General features: G+C 53.1%; 1 protein-coding gene and 1 long non-coding RNA gene across 2 annotated transcripts in view; one reads left to right on the top strand and one right to left on the bottom strand.

The window, feature by feature from the left end:
- Positions 1-23,604, bottom strand: part of LOC307221409 — a 143,168-nt gene that overhangs the window by 73,330 nt on the left and 46,234 nt on the right. The gene's annotated exons all lie outside the window — the stretch shown is intronic.
- On the top strand, positions 3,250-22,244 carry EGLN2 (egl-9 family hypoxia inducible factor 2). Its single transcript, XM_079985703.1, has 6 exons — positions 3,250-3,408; positions 4,134-4,845; positions 14,736-14,855; positions 18,255-18,391; positions 21,257-21,324; positions 21,598-22,244. The coding sequence occupies exons 2-6, from the start codon at positions 4,270-4,272 to the stop codon at positions 21,654-21,656; spliced, it is 960 nt and encodes a 319-aa protein (XP_079841829.1). The 5' UTR covers positions 3,250-3,408; positions 4,134-4,269; the 3' UTR covers positions 21,657-22,244.

Here is a 23,604-nt window from a genome sequence, read left to right as displayed (position 1 = left end):
CTGAATTCCAACATTTGGGGCCACAGGTTCTTGCAACCCCACTGCCATTGGCCTGGTTTCTGACCGGTTGTGTGTGTGTGTGTGTGTGTGTGTGTGTGTTTGTGCATTAGACACTGGGATCTCGGTTGGGAGGGGGCAATGCGGGCAATAAACCAACCGTATTCACAATGTTTTTCCAAATTCAGGGATGATGTACTGTCCCCCCCCCCCATGTTGCTGGAGTCTGATGCCAGTCAGCTCAGCCAGAGGTCTGGGAAGGGGGGGGTGTGCAGTCCAGCAACACCCCTAGGGCAGCTGATGTTGCCCACCCTGTGCTCGCGGTCTGGCTTCAGCTGTGAGAGGGATGGACTGAAGTGGGGGGGCACGCAGGTGGGTAACCGAGATGATGCCCCCTCAATGTTCTTGGGCTCCTGACTCCCATCAGCCCTAAAGATCCGGCCTCATGGGAGTGCTAAAGGTAAAGTTCCAGTCGTGACCGACTCTGGGGTTGCGGCACTCATCTCGCTTTATTGGCTGAGGGAGCCGGCGTTTGTCCGCAGACAACTTCCGGGTCGTGTGGCCAGCATGACTAAGCCGCTTCTGGCGAATCAGAGCAGCACACGGAAACGCCGTTTACCTTCCCGCTGGAGCGGTACCTATTTATCTACCGTATTTTTCGCGCTCTAAGACGCACCAGACCACAAGACGCACCTAGTTTTTGGAGGAGGAAAACAAGAAAAAAAATATTCTGAATCTCAGAAGCCAGAACAGCAAGAGGGATCGCTGTGCAGTGAAAGCAGCAATCCCTCTTGCTGTTCTGGCTTCTGGGATAGCTGCGCAGCCTGCATTCGCTCCATAAGACGCACACACATTTCCCCTTACTTTTTAGGAGGGTAAAAATGAGTCTTATAGAGCAAAAAATACGGTACTTGCATTTGACGTGCTTTTGAACTGCTAGGTTGGCAGGAGTAGGGACCGAGCAACGGGAGCTCACCCCGTCGCGGGGATTCGAACTGCCGACCTTCCGATCAGCAAGCCCTAGGCTCTGTGCTTTAGACCACAGCGCCACCCGCGTCCCTTCATGGGAGTTGTAGCCTGCCACAAAAAAACGTTTCCCTGCTTCATCCTAACCCGGGGATGAGACGTCTCGTGATGCCGTTTTAGAGATTTACTGCGGCCGCATTTGGAAGACTGTGTCCAGTTCTGGTCGCCTTGTCTGAAAAAGGATATTGCAGAGTGGCAAATGCTCAGAAAAGCGCAGGCAAAGCCTAGCAAGGGGATGGAGAGACGACTCTTTGAATCCCAGGTGCTGGAAAGCACCGGGGATGGGGAATGTTGGTCTCGCACTCAGATCCTGCTTGTGGGGTTCCATTTGGGACCACTGATTGGCCGCTGTGAGAACTGGAGGATGGACTCGATGGCCCTGGGCCTGCGTGTGAGAGACAGAAACCGAGAGAATGAGCGCCAGCTTAGAGAGTCACACAGAGCCACTGGCTTCATCTTGGCTCAGTGGTGAGGAATAACAGGAGCCACAGCCCAGCCCCACTCTGCTTAGGCCCAGATGCTGCCTATTCCTTCCCTTACTGCATTTATATGTGACGCGGCAGCCAAAAAAGCCAATGCAATTCTGGGCTGCATCAATAGGAGTATAGCATCTAGATCAAGGGAAGTAATAGTGCCACTGTATTCTGCTCTGGTCAGACCTCACCTGGAGTACTGTGTCCAGTTCTAGGCACCACAGTTCAAGAAGGACACTGACAAACTGGAACGTGTCCAGAGGAGGGCAACCAAAATGGTCAAAGGCCTGGAAACGATGCCTTATGAGGAACGGCTAAGGGAGCTGGGCATGTTTAGCCTGGAGAAGAGGAGGTTAAGGGGTGATATGATAGCCATGTTCAAATATATAAAAGGATGTCACATAGAGGAGGGAGAAAGGTTGTTTTCTGCTGCTCCAGAGAAGCGGACACGGAGCAATGGATCCAAACTACAAGAAAGAAGATTCCACCTAAACATTAGGAAGAACTTCCTGACAGTAAGAGCTGTTTGACGGTGGAATTTGCTGCCAAGGAGTGTGGTGGAGTCTCCTTCTTTGGAGGTCTTTAAGCAGAGGCTTGACAACCATATGTCAGGAGTGCTCTGATGGTGTTTCCTGCTTGGCAGGGGGTTGGACTCGATGGCCCTTGTGGTCTCTTCCAACTCTAGTATTCTATGATTCTATATCCCCCCTGTTCCGCCAAGGAGCTGGAGGCAGGGGCATGGCTTCCCCCCTCCCCATTTAATCTCCAACAGCAGCCCTGTGAGGCAGGTTTGTCTGAGGCGGGCAGTGACAGCCCCACGGCTGAGTGAGAATTCGAACCCAGGTCTGTCCCAGGACCTAGTCCAGCACACTTAACTGCTGTGCCACACTGGCCCTCCTATTCAGACAGTAAGCTCTAGATTACAAGGGTCAGCAAACTTTTTCAGCAGGGGGCTGGTCCACTGTCGCTCAGATCTTGTGGGGGGCCAGACTATATTATCTATCTATCTATCTATCTATCTATCTATCTATCTATCTATCTATCTATATGGGGGGGGGGGGAAATGAACGAATTCCTATGCCCCACAAATAACCCAGAGATGCATTTTAAATAAAAGGACACATTCTACTCATGTAAAAACACGCTGATTCCCGGACCGTCCGCGGGCCGGATTGAAAAGGCGATTGGGCCTTAGTTTGCCTACCCAAGATCTAGAAACTTGCTTTTAAAAAATAAAATCTGCAGCTGCCAAGTCGCTGCACCCTGGTACTTACCACCAAGGCTGCTTGAACCCCCAGAAACAGCCTGCCTCTTCCCCCCCCCCTTCCTTCCCACTGCAATGACACCGTGCTGAGGACAGCAGACCCCTGCACTGCAGCGGGTTGCGCTAGATGACCCGGTGGGGTCCCTTCCAACGCCGCGATCCTATGGCCGGGCGCTGCTGCCCTGCTCCGAAGGCGTAAAGAGAAGAAAGGCGGCGCGGAGCCCGGTAGAAGGAACCCCAGGTTGCCCCCCGAGGGGTGGGGAGAGCTGGGGGGGGGTCCCTCCCAGGTATTGGCGAACTGCTGTAGTCCGGGAGCTCCCCTGCCCGTCTCCTATAGGCGCCCGCCTCGCAGGGGCGGCGGTGGCGGGTCTCCGCGCGCGCCGCGCTCTGCACATGTTCAGAGAAGCGCCGCCACGCCTCCCCGGTTGAGCCTTTGGTCGGCGGCCGAGGCTCCTCCTCCCCGCGCAGCCGGGCTCGGGCTCGTCGGGCCGGCGAACAAAAGCGGAGGGCGGCGGCGGAGGAGGAGCGACGGAAGAAGGAGAAGGAGGAGAGGAGGAAGAAGAAGAAGAAGAGGCCTCGCGGCGGCCGGGGGCGCATTGAGGACTAGCCGCTTGCGGGGCGACACCGCATCCCTCCCGGCGAGCCGAGGTACGAGGGACGGAATGGGGGACCCCCGGGTCAACACGGGGCGCAGGCTGGACCCCCTAAATCCCTGGACCCCTCTTCCCGGGGGGGGGGAGTTACCGCAATGGCTCCCCTGATCCCCCCCCCGCGGTCCTGGACCCCTCCTCCCGGGGAGCCCCCCCGAAATGGGCGCCCCTTTTTCAACCCCCCCAAAACAATCGCGCCGGTTCTCCGGCCAAGTTGGGAAACTCGCCTTTTCCTTGCGCGCGCGCTGGGGGTGCTTTTTGGGTGGCCCCGAGGCTGCTCTGTGTGTGTGTTTTTTTGGGGGGGGGTCCAGTCCCTCTCTGCCTCTCCTAGTCGCCCCCCTTTCCCTCTTTTTATTTCATCTCTACCATTCACACCCCATCCCTTTCCCCAAGGATCTGGGGGGGGGGGGCCGTCCTGCTTCTCCCTTTCCTCCTTTAACCCACCCCCTCTGCAAGGTGGGATCGGCTCCGAGAGGCACCAGCTGGCCCTCCAGGTGAAGTCTGGGAGGGGTGGGTGGGTGGGTGAGATTTGAACCCATGTCCCCCAGCTTTGATCTCCACCGCAACCCTGTGAGGTAGGTCTGGCCCTGAAAGGCAGCAAACTGAGCCAAGTGGGATGATTTGAACCCGTGCCCAGAGCAGCCTGGGTGGGGAAGGGGATGCTGGTCTGGTGCGGATCTTTGCCTTGACCTTGCCTGCCTTTCTCCCCCCCCCCCCAATTAGGCAAGGGGGCTGAGCACCCCCAACGGCAACATGGCACCCCCAATTGTTTCTTCTCCGTGACCTGCCTTCCTGCTCCCACCTGAATCCGCCCCGGCCGCAAGATGGCGCCGGCCCCCGCCTGCTCCCGGGACATGCCATGGAGGAGTCGCACCCCCCGGACGCCGCGCTAGGGTTCCCCCCCTGCCAGAGGATGGGTCGGGGCAGCCAGGGCAGAGAGGCCTGCCCGCTGGAGGGCGAAGGGGCAGCCGTGGGGAGCCTCCTCCTGTTGGCACTCAACGGGCATCCAAAACGCCGTAGGGCAGAGCCCGGCAGCGACAACAACGACCCTGCGGGCGAAGGGGCGGCCAAGCGTCACCGAGAAGCCCCCCCGGACCCCCGGGCACCGCCCTCGGGGCACCTGGCGCTGGACTACGTGGTACCCTGCATGAACTTTTACGGGATCTGTGTCAAGGACTCGTTCCTCGGGGAGGTTCTGGGCGCCCGGATTCTGGCGGAGGTGGAGGGGCTCCACCGCAGCGGCAAGTTCCGCGACGGGCAGCTGGTCAGCCAGAGGGCGGTGCCCCCCCACACCATCCGGGGGGACCAGATCGCCTGGGTGGAGGGCTGGGAGCCCGGGTGCCGTGCCATCGGAGAACTCATGGCGCATGTTGACCGGCTCATGCTTCAGTGCGCCGGCAAGCTGGGCACCTACGACATCCGCGGACGGACCAAGGTGAGTTCCGGAGGGGCCCCCAGGGCTCATCTAGTCCAACCCCTGCAGTGCAGGACTCCCAGCTCTCTCTGTGCATGTGCAGAGTGCATTTCCCTCGCTGCGTAAAGTAGGTCCCTACAAAATGCTCTGCTTTCTTGTCCCTGCGCTGGCCTAGAGGGGGCACATCTTGCTTCTGGTGGGTGGGTGTCTGCGTTGGCTTTTTGGAACTCTGCACGGGAGCAGAGGACTCTTTTTTTTCTGCTTTGCCCAGGTGCGAGGTGGCAGCGTGGGAGGGGGTTTGGGTTGTGTTAAGTCTGTGCTTCTGAATGCGCAGTTTGTGCAGACGTTTAGGTTGGGAAAGCCATCGTATCGCCCTGGAATTGTGTTTTTGGAAGGGACCCCCAGAGGTCATCCATTCCAACCCATTGCAATTCAGCAATTGCGGCTGAAGAATCCCTGAGAGACGGCCGTCTGACCTCTGTTTAGAAACCTCCGCTGCTCCATAATAATAATAATAATAATATTGATCTTACCCCTTGAAACAGCAGAAAACAAGCTTGCTCCATCTTTATTCCTGAATAAAGGGTTGGACTGGATGACCTTGGGGGGTCCCTTCCAGATGTACGATTCTAGAATCACAGAACTGCAGCGTTGGAAGGGACCCTGAGGATCATCCAGTCCAACCCGCTGCAAGGCACAAATATTTTGCCCCCTTTGGGGCCCGAACCCACAACCCTCAGATTAATGACAGGCCTTCTACCCCTGCAGCCTGCGATGCAGGAACTACAGCAGGATCTGGGGGTCTTCCTGGTGCCCCCTGCTTTGCCGTGCACCTGAAATGTTGGGGGCTTTTCCCTGCTCTGTGCGCCCCCCCCCAGCAACAGCTGGACCTTTGGTGGAAACGCTCAGCTGCTTCGGACGTCGGTGACCTCTGGGCCAGCCAGGGCAGGTCCTGGGGGTCCTGGGCCCTCCTGCATTTGGGGTGGGGGTCTGGGGAGGAGGAGGAGGGGGCTCTCAGGACCCCTGGAGGTGTTGCATTGCAAGGGCACCCTTTTGGGGTGCCTGTCAGGGGTCGCTAACTCATCCCACCTGCCAGAGGGAGGTGGGAGCCTTTTCCTGTCTCTGGGGGTGACTTGGGGGGGGGTCCTTTTCCTGGAAAGACAGAAGGAGGCAGAGGCAGTGTCGGCTGGACAAAAACTGCATCTGTTCTGTAACGAGCGCACAGATAGTTGTGGGGTCCCTGGAGAAGGTGGATTTTGGAATCACTGTGGATTGTGCAGCAGGGAAAGAGTGTCTCTGAGGACGTCTAGGGTGCATTTCTAAGAAACAGCTGCCAACTCACCCTCCTGCGTTCCTAGAAGTGGGGGAGGAGCTGAGCCGCTTGTTATTTGTGTTTGTGTGGGGGCGAGACAGTCTTGTGACGCTGCACCTATCATTTCCGCAAAGAACTTTGCCCCGCTCTCTCTCCTGTCGCAACAGGCGCCGTTGTTGACCTTCCCCTGCCCGCCTTTGCCTAAATCGTAGAATCGTTGAGTCGAAGGGCACCCCAGCGGTCATCTAGCCCAACCCCCTTCAAGGCAGGAATCCCAGCTGAAGGGTCCCTGACAGGAGGTCCTTCAAATTCTGCTTCTTACTCTGATTCAAACAGCCCTTCTTACTGTCAGAAAGTTGTTCTGTGTATTGAATCGGAATCTGCTTTCTTGCAAGTTGAAGCCATGGGTTTGGGTCCTGGCCTTCCGGAGCAATTTAGGGACTGGCTGGGTTGCTCTAATCAAAGGGGAAAGGGCTCTGTGTATGCTCAGAGGGCCCCTCACTTGCAAGTTATTTTTATTCTCATTTTATTTATTAAGTTTGTATACCACCATTTTATCTGAAGATCACAGGGCAGTTGACAACATAAAAACACAAACAAACAAACAAACAAACAAACAAACAAACAAACAATACCCCCCCCTCGACTCATTTAGTTTAACAGTCCAAGGCCTGGTTAAATGGAAATGTTTTTGCCTGGTGCCAGAAGATGCTCATTGAAGCCCCCAGGCAAACCTCCCTGTGGAGAGCATTCCACGAATGGGGAGCCACCCCAGGAAAGGCCCTGCTCTCGTGCTGCCAGACCTCTCCTTCAGACGGGCACCGGATGATAACCAGAGGATCTGGGTGGGTTCCTATGGGGAGAGTCAGCCCTTGAGATATTGCGGTTCCTCGGCAAAACCGGCACTTTGGAGGGGGTCCAGAAACCGATTGGCAGCCGGCGCAGTCAGACTCCGTCCATCTTGGCCCAATGAGCAGCCTGGCTGTCCAATTCTGCTCCCGCCGGAGTTTCTGAGCCGTCCTTGGCGGAAGCTCCATGCAGAAGACCTTGCAGTAATCCAGAATAAAGGCCAATAGCAGTTTCCCTGCTGGGACCCTCTGCCTCAAACGAGCTGCAATGACTGCTTGGCTCAGAGCCATCCCAGAGAGCTCTTTGCACCCGGATCGGTGTCAGGAGCCACCCAGGCTGACCCTGCGGCTTTTTTGGCAACCCCGGCTGCCCCCTTTTGTCAAGGTCCCCAGCTGACCCCCGGCTCCCTCCCTCCCAGTGGGTAAAATTGCTGATGGAAGCTGATTTGCCGGACCAGCGCAGAGCTCTTCCCCTCTCACCTCTTCGCTCTGTTTTTGCTTTTTCCAGCAACGTTGGCAGGATCTTTTATTTTGGGGGGGTGGGTTGCAGGGGGGCTGGGACGGGGGATGCAGCATTCACCCCTGCAGGCAGCCCTGACTCTTTGCTCCCCGTTTCCCAGTAGGGAGAGGGATTTGTGGATTCTAGGAAAGGCCCTGGCTGCCTCCATCTCTTTCCTGGAATCAGAGAAATTTGCAGCCCTCCAGCTGTTACTGATCTGCAATGCCTGCCATTCTCCCTGCCTTCTGGGAGTTGGAATTTGATCGTATCTGGGGGGGGGGGGTTTGCTGCGGGCGGCATAATTTTTTTGGGGGGGGCGAAGGTGGGGTAGAGGCAGTGTTAGAAACTCAGATTTATAAGCGAATCGAAATGCCTGGATGCCATTTTTTTTTGGCGATGGAATTTATTTATTATTCATTTCATTCTGTGCCACTTCATATTTTAAAGGGAAAAAAACACCTCAAAGTGGTTTACAACACATTAAAATATCAAATAAAACAATCCGGAATAAACCAGATTCAAGCTTCAAGGAAAATATTTCAGATCCTTCTCTAAGTGACATTTGGCTTTCTCCATATTTATTTACAGTGGTGCCCCGCAAGACGAATGCCTCGCAAGACAAAAAACCCGCTAGGCGAAAGGGTTTTCCGTTTTTCGAGGCGCTTCGCAAGATGAATTTCCCTATGGGCTTGCTTTGCAAGACGAAAACGTCTTGCGAGTCTTGCGAGTTTTTTCCCTTTCCCCCCCTTTTTCTAAGCCGCTAAGCCGCTAATAGCCGCTTTGCCGCTAAGCCGCTAAGCCGCTAATAGCCGCTAAGCCGCTAATAGCGCTAAGCCGCTAAGCCGCTAATAGGGTTGCTTCGCAAGACGAAAAAACCGCAAGACGAAGAGACTCGCGGAACGGATTCTTTTTGTCTTGTGAGGCACCACTGTACTTACTTAATTTCCTGAGCTGCTCCAAAGCAGAAGTGCCTTGGGAAGCCATTGCGGTGTAGTGGTTCGAGTGTCGGACCTGGGAGATCAGTGTTCGAATCTTCACTCTGTCATGTAGCTCACTGGGTGTCCTTGGAATCATTCGCAGCCTCCTTACCCTCCCTCGAAGGGTCGTTGTAGGGAACAGCTAGACTGGGGACTGGGAGCGGCCGCCAAGACCACATAGAACCAGTCTTGAAAGACCTACACTGGCTCCCAGTACGTTTCTGAGCACAATTCAAAGTCTTGGTGCTGACCTTGAAAGCCCTAAACGGCCTCGGCCCAGTATACCTGAAGGAGCGTCTCCATCCCCAATCGTTCAGCCTGGACACTGAGGTCCAGCACCGAGGGCCTTCTGCGAGAAGCAAAGCTACAGGGAACCAGGCAGAGGGCCTTCTCAGTAGTGGCACCCGCCCTGTGGAACGCCCTCCCACCAGATGTCAAAGAGATAAACAACTACCTGACATTTAGAAGACATCTGAAGGCAGCCCTATTCAGGGAAGTTTTTAATGTGTGACATTTTAATGTATTTTTAATCTTTTTTGGAAGCCGCCCAGAGTGGCCAGGGAAGTATAATAATAATAATAATAATAATAATAATAATAATAATAATACAGTGGTACCTCAGGTTAAGTACTTAATTCATTCTGGAGGTCCGTACTTAACCAGAAACTGTTCTTAACCTGAAGCACCACTTTAGCTAATGGGGTCTCCTGCTACCGCCGGAGCACGATTTCTGTTCTCATCCTGAAGCAAAGTTCTTAACCCGAGGTGCTATTTCTGGGTTAGCTGAGTCTGTAACCTGAAGCGTATGTAACCCGAGGTACCATTGTAATAATAATAATTAATAATAATAATAATAATAATAATAAATAATTAATAATGAAAGGAGGAGGGGGTGAGCCATCTGCCAACTTGGCGCTCAGAGATTTGCACTGGGTTGCAGTCGGAGCCAGGGCAGTTGCAAAACGTGCCTGGCGAATTTCGAACTCCGGACCGAGCAACCCTGAAGCGTGCCTGTGCTCTGGTAGCTGCACCACTGCATTGCGGGGGGGTTGGACTAGATGGCCTCTGGCAGTCCCTTCCTTCTGGCAACTGAAAGGCAAGCATATTAATTGAGGTGGTGCGCCCAGTGCCGTCCTCTCGAACAATCCCCTAATGTGGATGCCGCAATAAAATCCACAGGGGCCTCTGTTTTTACTGCAGAAGCTGCGATGGTGAGGCCTCCCCTCCTGCCCCACCAGCTTCCATGGGGCTCAGCTGTGTTGGCCCCCTTCTCACCCTTTGGAAAGTGCTCCTGCACAGACACCCTGGTGCAGGAGACTTGCCTTGGGCATGTTCCCCTGGGGGCGGCAGCTTCAGGCCAAAGGGAGGTTCTTGCTGCCCAGGACTCCTGGGTCCTCTTCTTTGACTGTGGGGAGGGCCTGAGAGTCCAAAGTTTTTCCTTACTGCCAGGATTTTAAAGCAGGTGCAGAACGGGGGCAGGAGGAGGAAGCCCAAATTCCTGGATTCCAACCCCATCTCCCCAAAAAAGCCGGTCCGATTTTATATTTTTATTCTGCTTTCCAGCAAACCCTGAGCTCCCTGTGATTCACAACAGCCTTTCAAAAAGCCACAGAGATCAAAAGCAGCTGCAGATTCGCCGCAGCAATTAAAGCCGTTCGGTCAAGTCGCAGCCGCTCTGAGCGTTGCCAGGATACTTCCTCCAGAACGGTGGGAAATGGTCCAGAGGCTGCTTATCGCATCCTTTGTTCCCCTGCACCCACACTGCGGAGGGCGCACAAAATTGGGGCCCTGCCAGCCTGCAAGAGAGCTGATTCTTGGCTCGACTCAGTGTGGGTTTGTGTGGGGTCTCCCTCCGTGTCCTGGCACGACCCCTGCAGGCGCCTAGCGAAGGGGAAACCGAGGCACAGCAGGCCACCCCCCCCTTCCCGCCGCCTCCTGGAGCGCGAAGGGGCTCATTATCTCGAGGCGTCTAAGGGCAGAGCTGAGCCGTGTCCTCGGCTGACCCCGCCGGCAGCCTTCCACGCTTTGGTCCGAGAGCGGATCCTGCGTCACGGGGACTTCATGTCCTTGGTGCTACCGGGAATGTGAGGGAACAGGACGCACCAGCCTTTGGCCACCTGGGGGGGGGGGGAGGAGAGAGATTACAGCTTCTCTCGCCTCCTTCTCTGCCCCCCCCCTTCTGCTGTGGACTTTCTTGCAGGGTTGGGAAGCAGTGGGACTTTGGCCACTGGCTTTGCTTGTAACCCCACTTTATTTTTGTTTGTTTGTTGGGGGGCAGAGATCTGTTGGGAAATCATTTGGCCTCCCCCAGCCCAGCGTCTCCTTCCTGGCCAGGCAGCAAACGGTGACCCTTTCTTGTCTCTCTCTCCACGTCCCCCCTCCAAAATCTCAGGTGTCAGCCCTTTAATAATAATAATAATAATAATAATAATAATAATAATAATAATGCCCATTCATAGCCCAACCACCCCGCAATCTTCACTGCCATAATAATAATAATAATAATAATAATAGTAGTAGTAGTAGTAATAGTAATAAAAAAAATTATTTATATCCCGCCCTCCCCAGCTGAAGCCAGGCTCAGAGCGGCTAACAACAGTAAAATGATAAAACATTATAAAATCATTTCATTATAAAATTAATTCCAATCAGATTTCATTTCTCAGGCTTTCTCCCCTCCAGAATTTCCTCTCCAGGGCTTTGACTTTGGAAGTAGTTTTGCTATTTCCCCGCTTTCTGTTTTAGCAGCGGAGAGGGGCCTCTGGGCATACGCAGAATTCTTTTTGCTCGGGGTCGAGGGACCCTAAAAAGGTGTCGCGTGTTTTGGATTTGCACGAGGGGCGTTTGTGGGAGCCCATCCCGTCTTTGTCTCGCAGGGACGAGGGGCTTGCAGTTTGGGGAAGAAGTACCCCAAGGAAGTTATGGGCGGAGGGAGCAAGGTCTTGGGGTCAGGATCCCCCTGGCGACCTTGGGGACCCCTCCTCAAACTGTTCTCAGGATGGAGGCTTGGCTTCTGCTGTGCTCAAAGGCAGGGGAGTTTTGTTCTCATTTTTCATAAATTACAGTCACACCTCGGGTTGAAGTTCCTTCAGGTCGAGCCCTTTCGGGTTGCGCTCTGCGGCGACCAGGAAGTAATGGAACGTGTTAATTCCGGGTTTCGCCGCTCGCGCATGCGCAGATGCTCAAAAATGATGTCATGCGCATGCATGGAAGCTGCGAATCGCAACATGCGCAGACGCGGGTTGCGTTTACTTCAGGACGCAAACAGGGCTCTGGAACGGATCCCGTTCATATCCAGAGGTACCACTGTATATTGAATTGTTTTTAATGTTGTGTTTTGATGCAGTAACCTACCCAGGGTCCCTTATGAGGGCGGGTTATCAATATATAATCAATTATCATTTTTAACTATAGTTACCCTTGCTAACTATTTTAATTATTTTCAATTATTATTATTACCAATTGTTAATCGTTGTTAATTATTTTAAAAATTATATTCTAATATAATTAATAATAATAATAATAATAATAATAATAATAATAACAATTTGAATCCTGAAAAGGCAGAGATGTGCTGTATCCCAGGTTCTCAAGTCTAGGCTGGGGGCTGTGCTCCCCTGCACTTTGGGGGAGGGCTCCTGGATTCCCCCCTGTTCCTGGGGGGCTCAGGTGGCCTCAGTATTGGGGACACGCACACTTTTATCTCCATCTACAGCCCCTTTTGGACAGAGACGACTTGGCCGCTACAACTCCATGCTCTGGCAATTTTCAGGCTGGATTACTGCAGTGTGCTCCTCCTGGGGCTGCCCTTGAAGACTGCTGGGAAACTTTGGTCGGTCCCAAACATGGCAGCCCGATTCCTGTCTAGGATTCTCTTTAGATCTCCTATGAGCCCCAATTTAAAGCAGCTGGTTGCCGGTTCTTTTCCAGACCTAATTCAAGGTCCTCTGTCCTCTCCTCCATGCTTTTCAACATCTACATGCAACCGCTGGGAGAGATCATCAGGAGGTTTGGGCTGGGTGATCATCAGTATGCAGATGACACCCAGCTCTACCTCTCTTTCAAATCAGAACCAGTGAAGGCAGTGAAGGTCCTGTGTGAGTGTCTGGAGGCAGTTGGAGGATGGATGGCGGCTAACAGATTGAATCCTGACAAGACAGAAATACTGTTTTGAGGGGACAGGAGATGGGCGGGTGTGGAGGACTCCCTGGTCCTGAATGGGGTAACTCTGCCCCTGAAGGACCAGGTGCGCAGCCTGGGAGTCATTTTGGACTCACAGCTGTCCATGGAGGCCCAGGTCAATTCTGTGTCCAGGGCAGCTGTCCATCAACTCCATCTGGTACACAGGATGAGACCCTCCCTGCCCGCAGACTTGTCTCACCAGAGTGGTGCATGCTCTGGTTATCTCCCGCTTGGACCACTGCAATGCGCTCTACGTGGGGCTACCTTTGAAGGTGACCCAGAAACTACAACTAATCCAGAATGTGGCAGCTAGACTGGTGACTGGGAGTGGCCGCTGGGACCACATAACACTGGTCTTGAAAGACCTACACTGGCTCCCAGTACATTTCCGAGCACAATTCTCCAAGTGTTGGTGCTGACCTTTAAAGCCCTAAATGGCCTCGGTCCAGTATACCTGAAGGAGTGTCTCCACCCCCATCGCTCAGCCCAGACACTGAGGTCCAGCTCCGAGGGCCTTCTGGCGGTTCCCTCGCTACGAGAAGCCAAGTTACAGGGAACCAGGCAGAGGGCCTTCTCGGTAGTGGCACCCGCCCTGTGGAACACCCTCCCACCAGATGTCAAAGAGAACAACAACTACCAGACTTTTAGAAGACATCTGAAGGCAGCCCTGTTTAGGGAAGCTTTTAATGTTTAATAGGTTATTGTATTTTAGTGTGTTGTTGGAGGCCGCCCAGAGTGGCTAGGGAGGCCCAGCCAGATGGGCGGGATATAAATAATAAATTATTATTATTATTTAAACACCTCCTCACGGGTGTTTAAAGCCCGGGGCGACTCGGGACCCCAAAACCTGAACGTCTTGCTTCCTTTGCCGCAGACTCTTCTGGGTGCTGAGACAGGCACCTTGCTGGTTCCTCCGGTTATAGGGGCTCCAGGTGGGTGGGTGGCAGCCCAGGGGGAGGAGAGGGTCTTCTGTTGAGGCCCCTTGGCTTGCGGACCCCCTCCCCACTGAGATGTGCCTTGCACCTTCCCTGCACTGCTTTCATCTGTTTGCTCTGTCTCTCGGCACTCGAGGTGCATGTTTCTAGGGACCCGCCTTACAGCGGGAAGTTATCCTAAAGTGCTTTTAACAATGCGCTTTAATTCTTGCACGTTAGGATGTCGGGGAGAAGGGCAGGCAAGGAATAGGTGGACAAAAAGGTAAAGGGACCCCTGACCATTAGGTCCAGTCGTGGCCGACTCTGGGGTTGTGGCGCGCATCTCGCTTTACTGGCCGAGGGAGCCGGCGTACAGCTTCCGGGTCGTGTGGCCAGCATGACTAAGCCGCTTCTGGTGAACCAGGCCAGTGCACGGAAACGCCATTTACCTTCCTGCCGGAGCGGTACCTATTTATCTACTTGCACTTCGACGTGCTTTTGAACTGCTGGGTTGGCAGGAGCAGGGACCGAGCAACGGGAACTCACCCCGTTGTGGGGATTTGAACTGCCGACCTTCTGATCAGCAAGCCCTAGGCTCTGTGGCTTAACCCACAGCGCCACCCGCTGGTAGACAAAGAAGCCAGCAAATTCCTGCCTTGCTCGGGGTTGGCCTAGATGATCCCCGGGTTCCCTTCCGACTCGACCGTTCCAGGATTCCAAGAAAGGATTTGGTCTTCCTGCCCGTGGCTTCCGGACTCCGACTTGGGTTGTTTTCACAATCGGACACCCCCAAATTCCGTCTGCCTGCCTGCCTTCCTCTCCCCCTTCCTTCCCTGCTCGCCCCCGATGCATGCTGCCCCCTAGGAAAAGCTACAGACTGGCCTCCTCCGCTGTTGCCCACCCGGCCCCAGAATGGGGGTGCTAGGGGGTGGGCGCTTTGCAAATTAATCTCCCCATCTGCCCCATGCAGACTGCTTTCCAAAAGGGAGAATACGGGCTTTGGCTCCTTGTTTTTGCTTCCTGGTCGCCTGGAGGCGACTCTCCCTTCTTCGAAGGCGAGCCGGGAGGTGGAGCTCCTGGCAGGGGGGGCGGAGCTAGGAAGAGGCGGCCCTGGAGCTGTGTTTGGTCCGACCCCTGGCACTGACCCCTCCCTCCTCTCCCTTCCCCCCTCCCCTCCAGGCCATGGTGGCATGTTACCCTGGCAACGGCAGGGGGTACCTGCGGCACGTGGACAACCCTCACGGAGACGGGCGCTGCGTCACTTGCATCTATTACCTAAACCGGCACTGGGACAGCAAGGTACGTGGGGGAGGGGGGGGGGCTCTGCACCTGCCACCTGCCCCTCTGTCCACCCCCCCCCCGGTCTCATGCATGGCACACATTTCCTCTTCCCCGACGCCCTGCCCTCCGTTCTGTGCCCCTTCCTCTGCCCCCTCCAGCAGGCGAAACTCCTGTGCTCAGGGGGCCGACCCTGCGGAGTAGGACGCCTGGGTTCCTTCAGCAGCCTAGGACTCCGGGGCCCTGCTCTCGGCTTGCGGAAGAAGAAAGTTTGGAGGCGAAGAGCGCAGGGCTCGGTCCTGGGGCCACGAGAAGCACCGATAGAAAGCGTGTGCATCTGAGCATATGCAGAGTGCCTGCCCAGTGTCGGCGGATTGCAGGGACTGGGCTTTGACTATCTGGTGTGCACGGAAAGTCCCAGCCAAAGTCTTTCCGTCAGGACTCCTGGGTTCTTTCCGTTGCGGAGGCTCAGCGGAGAGCTTATGAAAGGAGAAGGTCTCTGCCGAGAGTGGGCCTGATCCGTGAAGCTTCTGGTCCAACCTCCTGTCCTCACAGTGGCCAAAGAGCCCATAGATCCTAGGAATCGTGATAGACTGCTCCTGCTGCTGGAGGCTCCATAAGAGCAAAAGAAGAGCCTGGCTGCTGGATCAGGCCAAAGGGGGCCCATCGAGTCCGGCATGCTGCCCTCACAGTGGCCCACCAGATGCCCATTATGCAAAAGAGCAATTCTCCCTTCCTGGGGTTTCCAGACACTGGGATTCAGAGGCTGAGCAGAGCCTTTGCGGCCAGTAGCCACCAAGAGCCTTACTGATTTCCATGAATTTGTCTGATATTTTGAAGCTGTGGCCCTCACACCCTCCAGTGGCAGAGAGTTCCACAGTCCGACTCTGTGGCACATGAAGGAGGATTTCCCTTCAACTGTCCTGAATATTCCGACTTGGCGTTATGAGAGAAGGAGAAAAACGTCCGTCACATCACATCTTAATTCGGCTTTTCCCTAAACAGAGGAGTCCCAAATGCTGCAACCGTTTTCCGTAGGGGAAATTCCCTGGCTCTGTTCTGGGGTTGCAAGACAGATGCGAACCCTCAAGCTACCTAGTCCAACATTGCGAACTCCCCCCAATTTGGCCAACCAGATACTCCTGGGGAAAACCCCTCAGGCAATTGCCCTTCTCTCTAAATGAGTATTCATGTGGTAGACTGCTTTTAAGCCTGGAGGTTCCATTTTCGCCATCCTGGATAAAAGTCCTGGAGCGAGGGAACCTCCCCATCTGTTTTGCAGCAGGTAATTTCACAGGTCAATTCTTCCTGGGTTTGGAGAGTGGAGTGGTGTGTGTGTGTAGGGGGGGGGGGGAGAGACTCTGTCGCCCCCCCCACCCCCCTTTCATCATTCCTGATTTCCCGTCATCCCTGATCCTTGGTCATGCCAGCTGAGGCTGAAGGAAGTTGGAGGCCCATATTTCTAGGAAAGAGACTGAGAATAAAAACGCCCAAATCACAAGGCCGTTTTGCAAAATCTGTGGTCCAACCGGATTGGGGATTCAGTGTCCTGTTCTGGTTGCCTCGTCTCAAAATGGATATTGCAGAAAAGGTTGCAGCGTTCGGGACTTTTCAGGCTATAGGAAAGGCGACCGAGAGGCAGGGATGCTTTAGCTGAGATTCCTGCATTCCAGGGGGTTGGACTAGAAGACCTTAGGGGTCCCTTCCAACCTGACAAGTTTTTGGCTCCCCCACCCAATAACACTAGAACTGATTGAATTTATATACCGCCTGTCAGAGCTGCCTCTAGGTCCCAGCTCACAGAGGACCAACGCCAGGCTGTCGTTATGTACAAAAGTCTTTATTGAGGTTTAGTTTCCATTTCAAAGCCGCAGCGCGCAGCCCTACGTCTTAAAGCCTAGACCGGCGAAGTCCCGTCTGAGTCTCCGCCCCTTCCACACCAGTTTAAGACTCTCGCTTTGCTCCACCTCTTCCTAAGTTCCTTTCTCCTCTGGGCCCTCCTGCCCGCTAGGGTTTCATCCTTTCTGGACTCCTCTGACGCTGACCCCCCTGATTCCTCCCCCTCCTTCCGGCGGGCTTTAGGACCTGGTTCCCTATCCGGGCTACCTTCTGTGCCGCTCGCCTGTACATTTGAACTTGGCGCGCGCGCCCAGCCGGCAACTTTCCTCTTGACCGTTAACTCGCTCTCCGATGGAGGCGTGGTCAACCCTGACTCATCTTCTCTCGCTGGTGGTACATATGTGGGCTCTGACACCTGGGACTCCTCCCCCCCACTACTCTCTGGTGGGGAAGCTGGTCCTGATTTCCAACTGCTGCTCTGGGAGTCCCCGCTGGCCCCTTGCTTCTGGGGTGTCCCCCTTGGGTCCCCCCTTGCCCTGCCCATCGGCGCCCCCTTCTGTGAATCTTCCGATTCGCTGGAGAGGCTCATGGAATCTCTCGGGCTGCTGTCATCTTCTCCTACGCTGCCCTCGGATTGCTCCCCCTCGCTCTCCATCTCCTCCCCTCCCTGCGCTCCCGCTGAGTCCCTGACACCGCCCTATACCTGAAGGTCTCAGGGCAAGTTCCCAGAAAAGAACTCAAGGGCATATGATGAAGATTCAGGACGGATAAGTCGCTCTTCACGCAGCAGGGAGTTAAACTGCGGAACTCCCTTCCACTAGACGCAGCATCGGCCAGCAACTTGGATGTCTTTCAGAGAGGACTGGACCAATTCCCAGAGGAGGAGGAGGAGGAGAGGGCTTTGGGTGGCTCCCAGCCGGGATAGTTGTGCTCATCCCTGGAGGCAGGGAACCCCAGGAGCGGAGAAGGGTCTTGTGTTCGAATCCTGATTGCGCATCTGTTCAGCCGCTGTGAGAACAGGATGCTGGCCTGATCCATCCTCTGGACTCCTCTTCTAGTCCTACTTGCACTGGGTGGGGTGGGGGCCACCGGTGCCGCCCCCCCCCCTAACCTGGATCTCCAGCCAGCCCTGTTTAAGGAAGCTTTTAACATTTGATGGATTTTAATATTTTGTTGGAAGCTGCCAAGAGTGGCTGGGGAAACCCAGCCAGATGGGCGGGGTATCAATAATAAATTATTGTTATTATTATTATTCTACATCCAAGGTGCTCCCACCCCAGAGCAACCTGGGCCTCAGTGCCTGGCTAGAGCATCGCCCCAACTTCCTGCCCCCCAGCCCCCATCCTTGAGTTGTCGCGCTTGTCCTTCTGTGCCCCAGATGCACCCATAGGAGCCCCTCTTTGAGCACCCTGAATGCCCAGCTAGGAAGTCCTCTTCCAGAGGGGCACTCAATATTCTCACGCTCCCACCCAAGGGTGCCTGGGAGGGGCAGGAGGCGAATGAATGACTTGGGTATCAGTTTCGTGCTACCTTGGGGTCCGTCTGCGGAGGGACCCTTTGACGTCTCCCGGTCTGTGCCAGGTTCACGGTGGGATCCTGCAGATCTACCCTGAGGGACGCTCGGTGGTGGCTAACATTGAGCCCATCTTTGACCGGCTGCTCATCTTCTGGTCCGACCGGCGCAACCCCCACGAAGTGAAGCCAGCCTACGCCACCAGGTAACGGGGAGGGGTGGGCCCAATGTTAGTGTAGGGCTTGCGACTCCTGGTCCAGCTGGCCGGGGGTTGTAAGCCGACGGCAGATTTTGTCGGATGCCAGAGCTGAGGCCTGTGCTGGAGTGCCCCTGAGGATGCGCAGAGTGACTTTTTCAAAATTATTACCAAAAAATGAAAGAAAGAAAGAATGGAAAATTACAGTATATTAAGATAAGATATAAGGATAAAATCAAGGTGAAGGATTTGTTGAAATATTTATATGAATTAGAATATAAAGAGGGGAATTATAGTATGTTAAGATAAATTAGTAGGATAAAAACAAAGTTGGAAGGATTTGCTGAAATATCCAAATTGAATTAGAATACAAAAATGGGAGGTGTGAGGAAGTCAAGGAAATAAGTGAAGGTATGCAAGTGAGTTTAAGGTTGGATTTAATTTTTTTCTTTTTTTTCTTTTTTTTCTTTTTTCTGTTTTTTGATGATGTCCTTTTTATATGCATTGTTTTTTCTCTTTTTTGTTTCTTTGATTGTCTTTTTTTATTCTTTTTTGTAACCTTTAAAATTTCAATAAAAATTTATTTAAAAAACAAAACAAAATTATTACCAAAAAATGATAACAAAGGGTGGGTGTGTGTGTGAAGAAGAATAAAAAATTTAAGATATCAAGCGTCACAGCCTGGAGGGAGAAAAGTACAAAAATAAATTCCAAAGGGGGTAGTAATAATAATTTATTTATTTATACCCCGCCCATTTGGCTGGGTTTTTCCCAGCCGCTCTGGGCGGCTTCCAACAAAATACAATAAAACACTTTGCAAAAGATTTATAAAAATAAATGTATTCTCCGCTTTTGAGAGCCATCAGGGTTGAGAATAAAGGTTCTACGTCCTAAATGAGCCAGACATCTGCATTTGGGGAAGATTTAAATGTTTGATGTTTCATTATGTTTCTATATATGTTGGGAGCCGCCCACAGTGGGCAAACAAGCCAGATGGGCGGGAGTACAACTAAAATAATAATAATAATAATAATAATAATAATAATAATAATAATAATAATTCATTACATTATCTGTGATTCCTAAATGACAAGGGGTTGGACTAGATGGCCCCTGAGGGCCCCTTCCATATTCTGATTCTATATATCAGTGGCTCTGAGCGACCATATGCCTCAATTTTGCCATATAAAAAAACCCAACGGTCATTTGAGTGCTGTCATTAGATGCTTTTAGTTTGTGAGATATATTTTCTGTCTCCAAAGAGGACTTGCAACAGGTGAAATGCCCTGAAGGCTGGTCTATAAATTTAATAAATAATAACGGTATTTTTTTTGCGGGGGGGGGGGGAGGAATTCCTTCCTCCTCTAACTCCTAGTCAGGATGGGACCCCATCCCTTTCGTCCCGCCCATCGCTTTCTGTATATATTATTGCTGTTATTTTATTATTATTACAGTCATATCTCATGTTACGTTTGCTTCATGATACGTTTTTTCAGGTTGCATCCCGCAGTGACCCAGAAGTACCGGAAAGGTTTACTTCCGGGTTTTGGTGGTCGTGCATGCGCACGAGCGCTAAATCACGCTTCACGCATGTGCACAAGCGCCAATTCGCACCGCACACCTGCGCAGATACGGCGTTTCAGGTTGCGGGCTTTTCAGGTTGCGAATGGGCCTCTGGAATGGATCCCGTTTTCAACCAGAGGTACCGCTGTATTATTATAATATAATAATGAGAATTTATTATTTATACCCCACCCATCTGGCTGAGTTTCCCTAGCCACGCTGGGCGGCTCCCAATCAAGTGTTAAAAAGAATACAGCATTAAATATTAAAAACTTCCCTAAACAGGGCTGCCTTCAGATGTCTTTTAAAAATAGGATAGCTACTTATTTCCTTCACATTTGAAGGGAGGGTGTTCCACAGGGTGGGCGCCACTACCGAGAAGGCCCTCTGTCTTATTAAAATTATTATTATTATTATTATTATTATTATTATTATTAATGGTATTCCTACTCTGCTCTTCATTGAGTATTTGGGGCTTGAGCAAGGCTCTGAGGCAGGCCTCACTGGGGGGCAGCAGTACCACCCTCCAGGCGTAGCTGTGTAAAAGGTGAGCAATGGAGTGCGTGCAGAGTGCCTTTGGAGAGCAGCCACAATCCTCCCCAACACTGGATCTAGGAATTGGGGGCAGGTTCCTTTTCCATCCTGAGAAGATCTCTTCCTTCCGCTTCTAGGAAACGAAGGCGGCCTTGAATAATAATAATAATAATAATAATAATAATAATAATAATAATAATTTCTTTATACCCCGCCCTCCCCAGCCAAGACCTGGCTCAGGGCGGCTAACACCAGGTATAAAAACAATTGATTAAAATACAACTTAAAAACAAGATTAAAATGCAACGTTAAAATGCAGCCTCATTTCAGTAGAAACTCAAATCAAAAACTTTTTGGGGATCAAAACGTCAAGTCTTCATCAGGCCAACTATCCAGACTGGTCCTACGTGGGCCAGAAAAAAGCCAGGGAAGTCCCCAAATAGGAGTTCCATCACAGAAGGAGAAAGGATAGAGGGGAAGGGGATCAAGTTGATTCCAGGCCAAAGGTCAGGTGGAACAACTCTGTACTTTTGGCTCTGGCTTCCCAAATTGCATTTTAGTGGCTGGGATGGGGAACTGGGATTGCCCCCCGGTTCCTCCCCAGTTCTTCCCATTGGGACTGGGGGCAGTTGTCCTGCGCACGCCCCACCGAGCCGAGCATGAGCCGTGCGAGAGCTCAGCTCCTCGGCACCGCACTGGATCCTTGCAAAACTGTCGCTTTCCCTCCGCACAGCACAGGAACCTTGCAAAACTGTCACCGCTCTGCTTTCCCCCTAGGTATGCCATCACCATCTGGTATTTTGATGCCAAGGAGCGGGCAGAAGCCAAAGGGAGGCACCAGCTGGGTATGTGGACGGGCAACTAGGTGCTGGGGCTCACTGGCACCGGGAAGTGGGGGGGGGCAGCCGGGGAACGGAGGGCAGGCCCACAGACCAACTGCTAGCACTTGGGGCTCTGTTGGCGCTGGGTTGGGGAAAGAACCTCTGAGCGCGTGCAGAGTTCCTCCCCTCTGCACAGCCTCCTGGAACTGGGTGAGGGTGGCAGGGCCCCCTAAAAAGCCCCTTTTGCAGAAAAGCTGACCTCTTTGGGGTCACCTTTGTTCTTTTTTCCCCCTAAAGCTCAGAAGAAGGGGGCAGAGTCCTCTCCCGGTGGGGCGCAGGAAAACGGACCGACCTGACGGACAGCCGTGTGTTGCCGCCGTGGGATCCTGACCGCCAAAGACCCTGCGCTCTCTTTGGCCATTTCAAGCTGCCTGTTGCTGCCTTTGCTGCCGCCTGTGTCCGCTGACGCTGCCCCCCCACAAACAACTCTGGCCGGCTGCAGCTGGAAGGCCTTTGACCACAGCCCAGGAGGAGAGGAAGATGACGATGATAAAGAAGAAGACGAAAAAGGGGACTGTTGAGAGGCAGCTGGACCTTGAGAAGAAAGGGGGTGTGTTTGTGTGTGTGTGTGTTTGTGTGAATGGGCCCGGCATCTGTAGGTGCAGCCCCCCCCAGGGAGAGGATGGCTTTTGTGTTCCCCTTCTGCTGCGTCAGAAGGGACCCCCGGGTGCCGGGAAACCCTTGTCCAGCAGGACCCTCGCGATCCACCCCTGCCTGCCCCCAGCGCCAGAGCTTGGTCCTGCTCATTCTAATCCATCTGCGAAATGAGAGAGAACGAGGGAGCAGGAAACGAGGGAGTGCGGAAGAGCAGAAAAGGAGAGGGGTGGTGAGAGAACGAGCCGCCCCGTGGATGAGACGGAATAAACATCAGCTCATGGAAACGATCTCAGACTTGTTTGTTTTTTGGGAATAGGGGTGGGGGGGGGCAGAAGAGGGAGCCAGGGCTCCTGGACCACCCCTCTTTTGCTCTGGGAAAGGGGTGGGGGGCATTTGAGCGGTTCACTTGTCACACTGGAGGGTCTACAGGCACCCCCAAACTCGGCCCTCCAGCTGTTTTGGGACTACAACTCCCATCGTCCCTAGCTAGCAGGACCAGTGGTCAGGGATGATGGGAATTGTAGTCTCAAAACATCTGATTTAGAGTTGTCCCCATCTCGTCCTCTGAAGTCCCTGCGCCCCCATTTCTCGGTGGAACGTGGATTTAATTATCTGCCTTTGTATCCAACTTTTTCTCCAAGTTGCTCAAGGTACGTAGTTCTCCTTCTTCCTGCTTTAATTCCCACAACAAGCCTGTGAGTTCTAGGGTAAGGGGAGATAGAAATTCTCTCTCTCTGTAGAATCGCGGAATTGGAAGGGATCCCCAGGGATCATCTAGTCTGACCCCCTGCAATCCATGACAGATGGACAGACACCGAACCTTTGCTCAAAAACTTCCAAGGAAGGAGAGTCCACTGCCGTCCGAGAGAATCCGTTCCACCGTCAAACAGCTCTTACTGATGTCAAAAAGTTCCTCCTGATGTTTGGTCAGAATATCCTTTCTCATAATTTGAAGCCATTGGTTTGGGTTTGAGTCATGCCCTTCAGAGCAGGAGAAAAAAAGTTTGCTCTGTCTTCTGTGTGACAGCCCTTGACAGCCTTGGGCACCACAGTTCAAGAAGGACACTGACAAACTGGAACGTGTCCAGAGGAGGGCAACCAAAATGGTCAAAGGCCTGGAAACGATGCCTTATGAGGAACGGCTAAGGGAGCTGGGCATGTTTAGCCTGGAGAAGAGGAGGTTAAGGGGTGATATGCTAGCCATGTTCAAATATATAAAAGGATGTCACATAGAGGAGGGAGAAAGGTTGTTTTCTGCTGCTCCAGAGAAGCGGACACGGAGCAATGGATCCAAACTACAAGAAAGAAGATTCCACCTAAACATTAGGAAGAACTTCCTGACAGTAAGAGCTGTTTGACAGTGGAATTTGCTGCCAAGGAGTGTGGTGGAGTCTCCTTCTTTGGAGGTCTTTAAGCAGAGGCTTGACAACCATATGTCAGGAGTGCTCTGATGGTGTTTCCTGCTTGGCAGGGGGTTGGACTCGATGGCCCTTGTGGTCTCTTCCAACTCTATGATTCTATGATTCTATGAAACCCTGAAGAGTTCTCCTGACCATGTAGAGAGAGTGTTTCCCTCGGCGGGGAGCAATCGCTCAGCTGGGCTTTGGGGAAGCGACTTTGAGGGTGGCGAACATCACTTTCAGATAG

This window comes from Podarcis cretensis, assembly GCF_951804945.1.
Source record: "Podarcis cretensis genome assembly, chromosome: 8".
Classification (NCBI taxonomy): Eukaryota; Metazoa; Chordata; class Lepidosauria; order Squamata; family Lacertidae; genus Podarcis; species Podarcis cretensis.
The sequence above is the reverse complement of the archived record's forward strand: the minus strand, read 5'-3'. Positions and strand labels throughout refer to the sequence as shown.

Bases quoted from the DNA above. Each gene is read 5' to 3' on its own strand.
- EGLN2 (XM_079985703.1), top strand. From the start codon at position 4,270: ATGGAGGAGTCGCACCCCCCGGACGCCGCGCTAGGGTTCCCCCCCTGC. The intron at 4,846-14,735 runs GTGAGTTCCGGA...CCTCCCCTCCAG, and splicing joins ACATCCGCGGACGGACCAAG to GCCATGGTGGCATGTTACCC. The intron at 14,856-18,254 runs GTACGTGGGGGA...GGTCTGTGCCAG, and splicing joins ACCGGCACTGGGACAGCAAG to GTTCACGGTGGGATCCTGCA.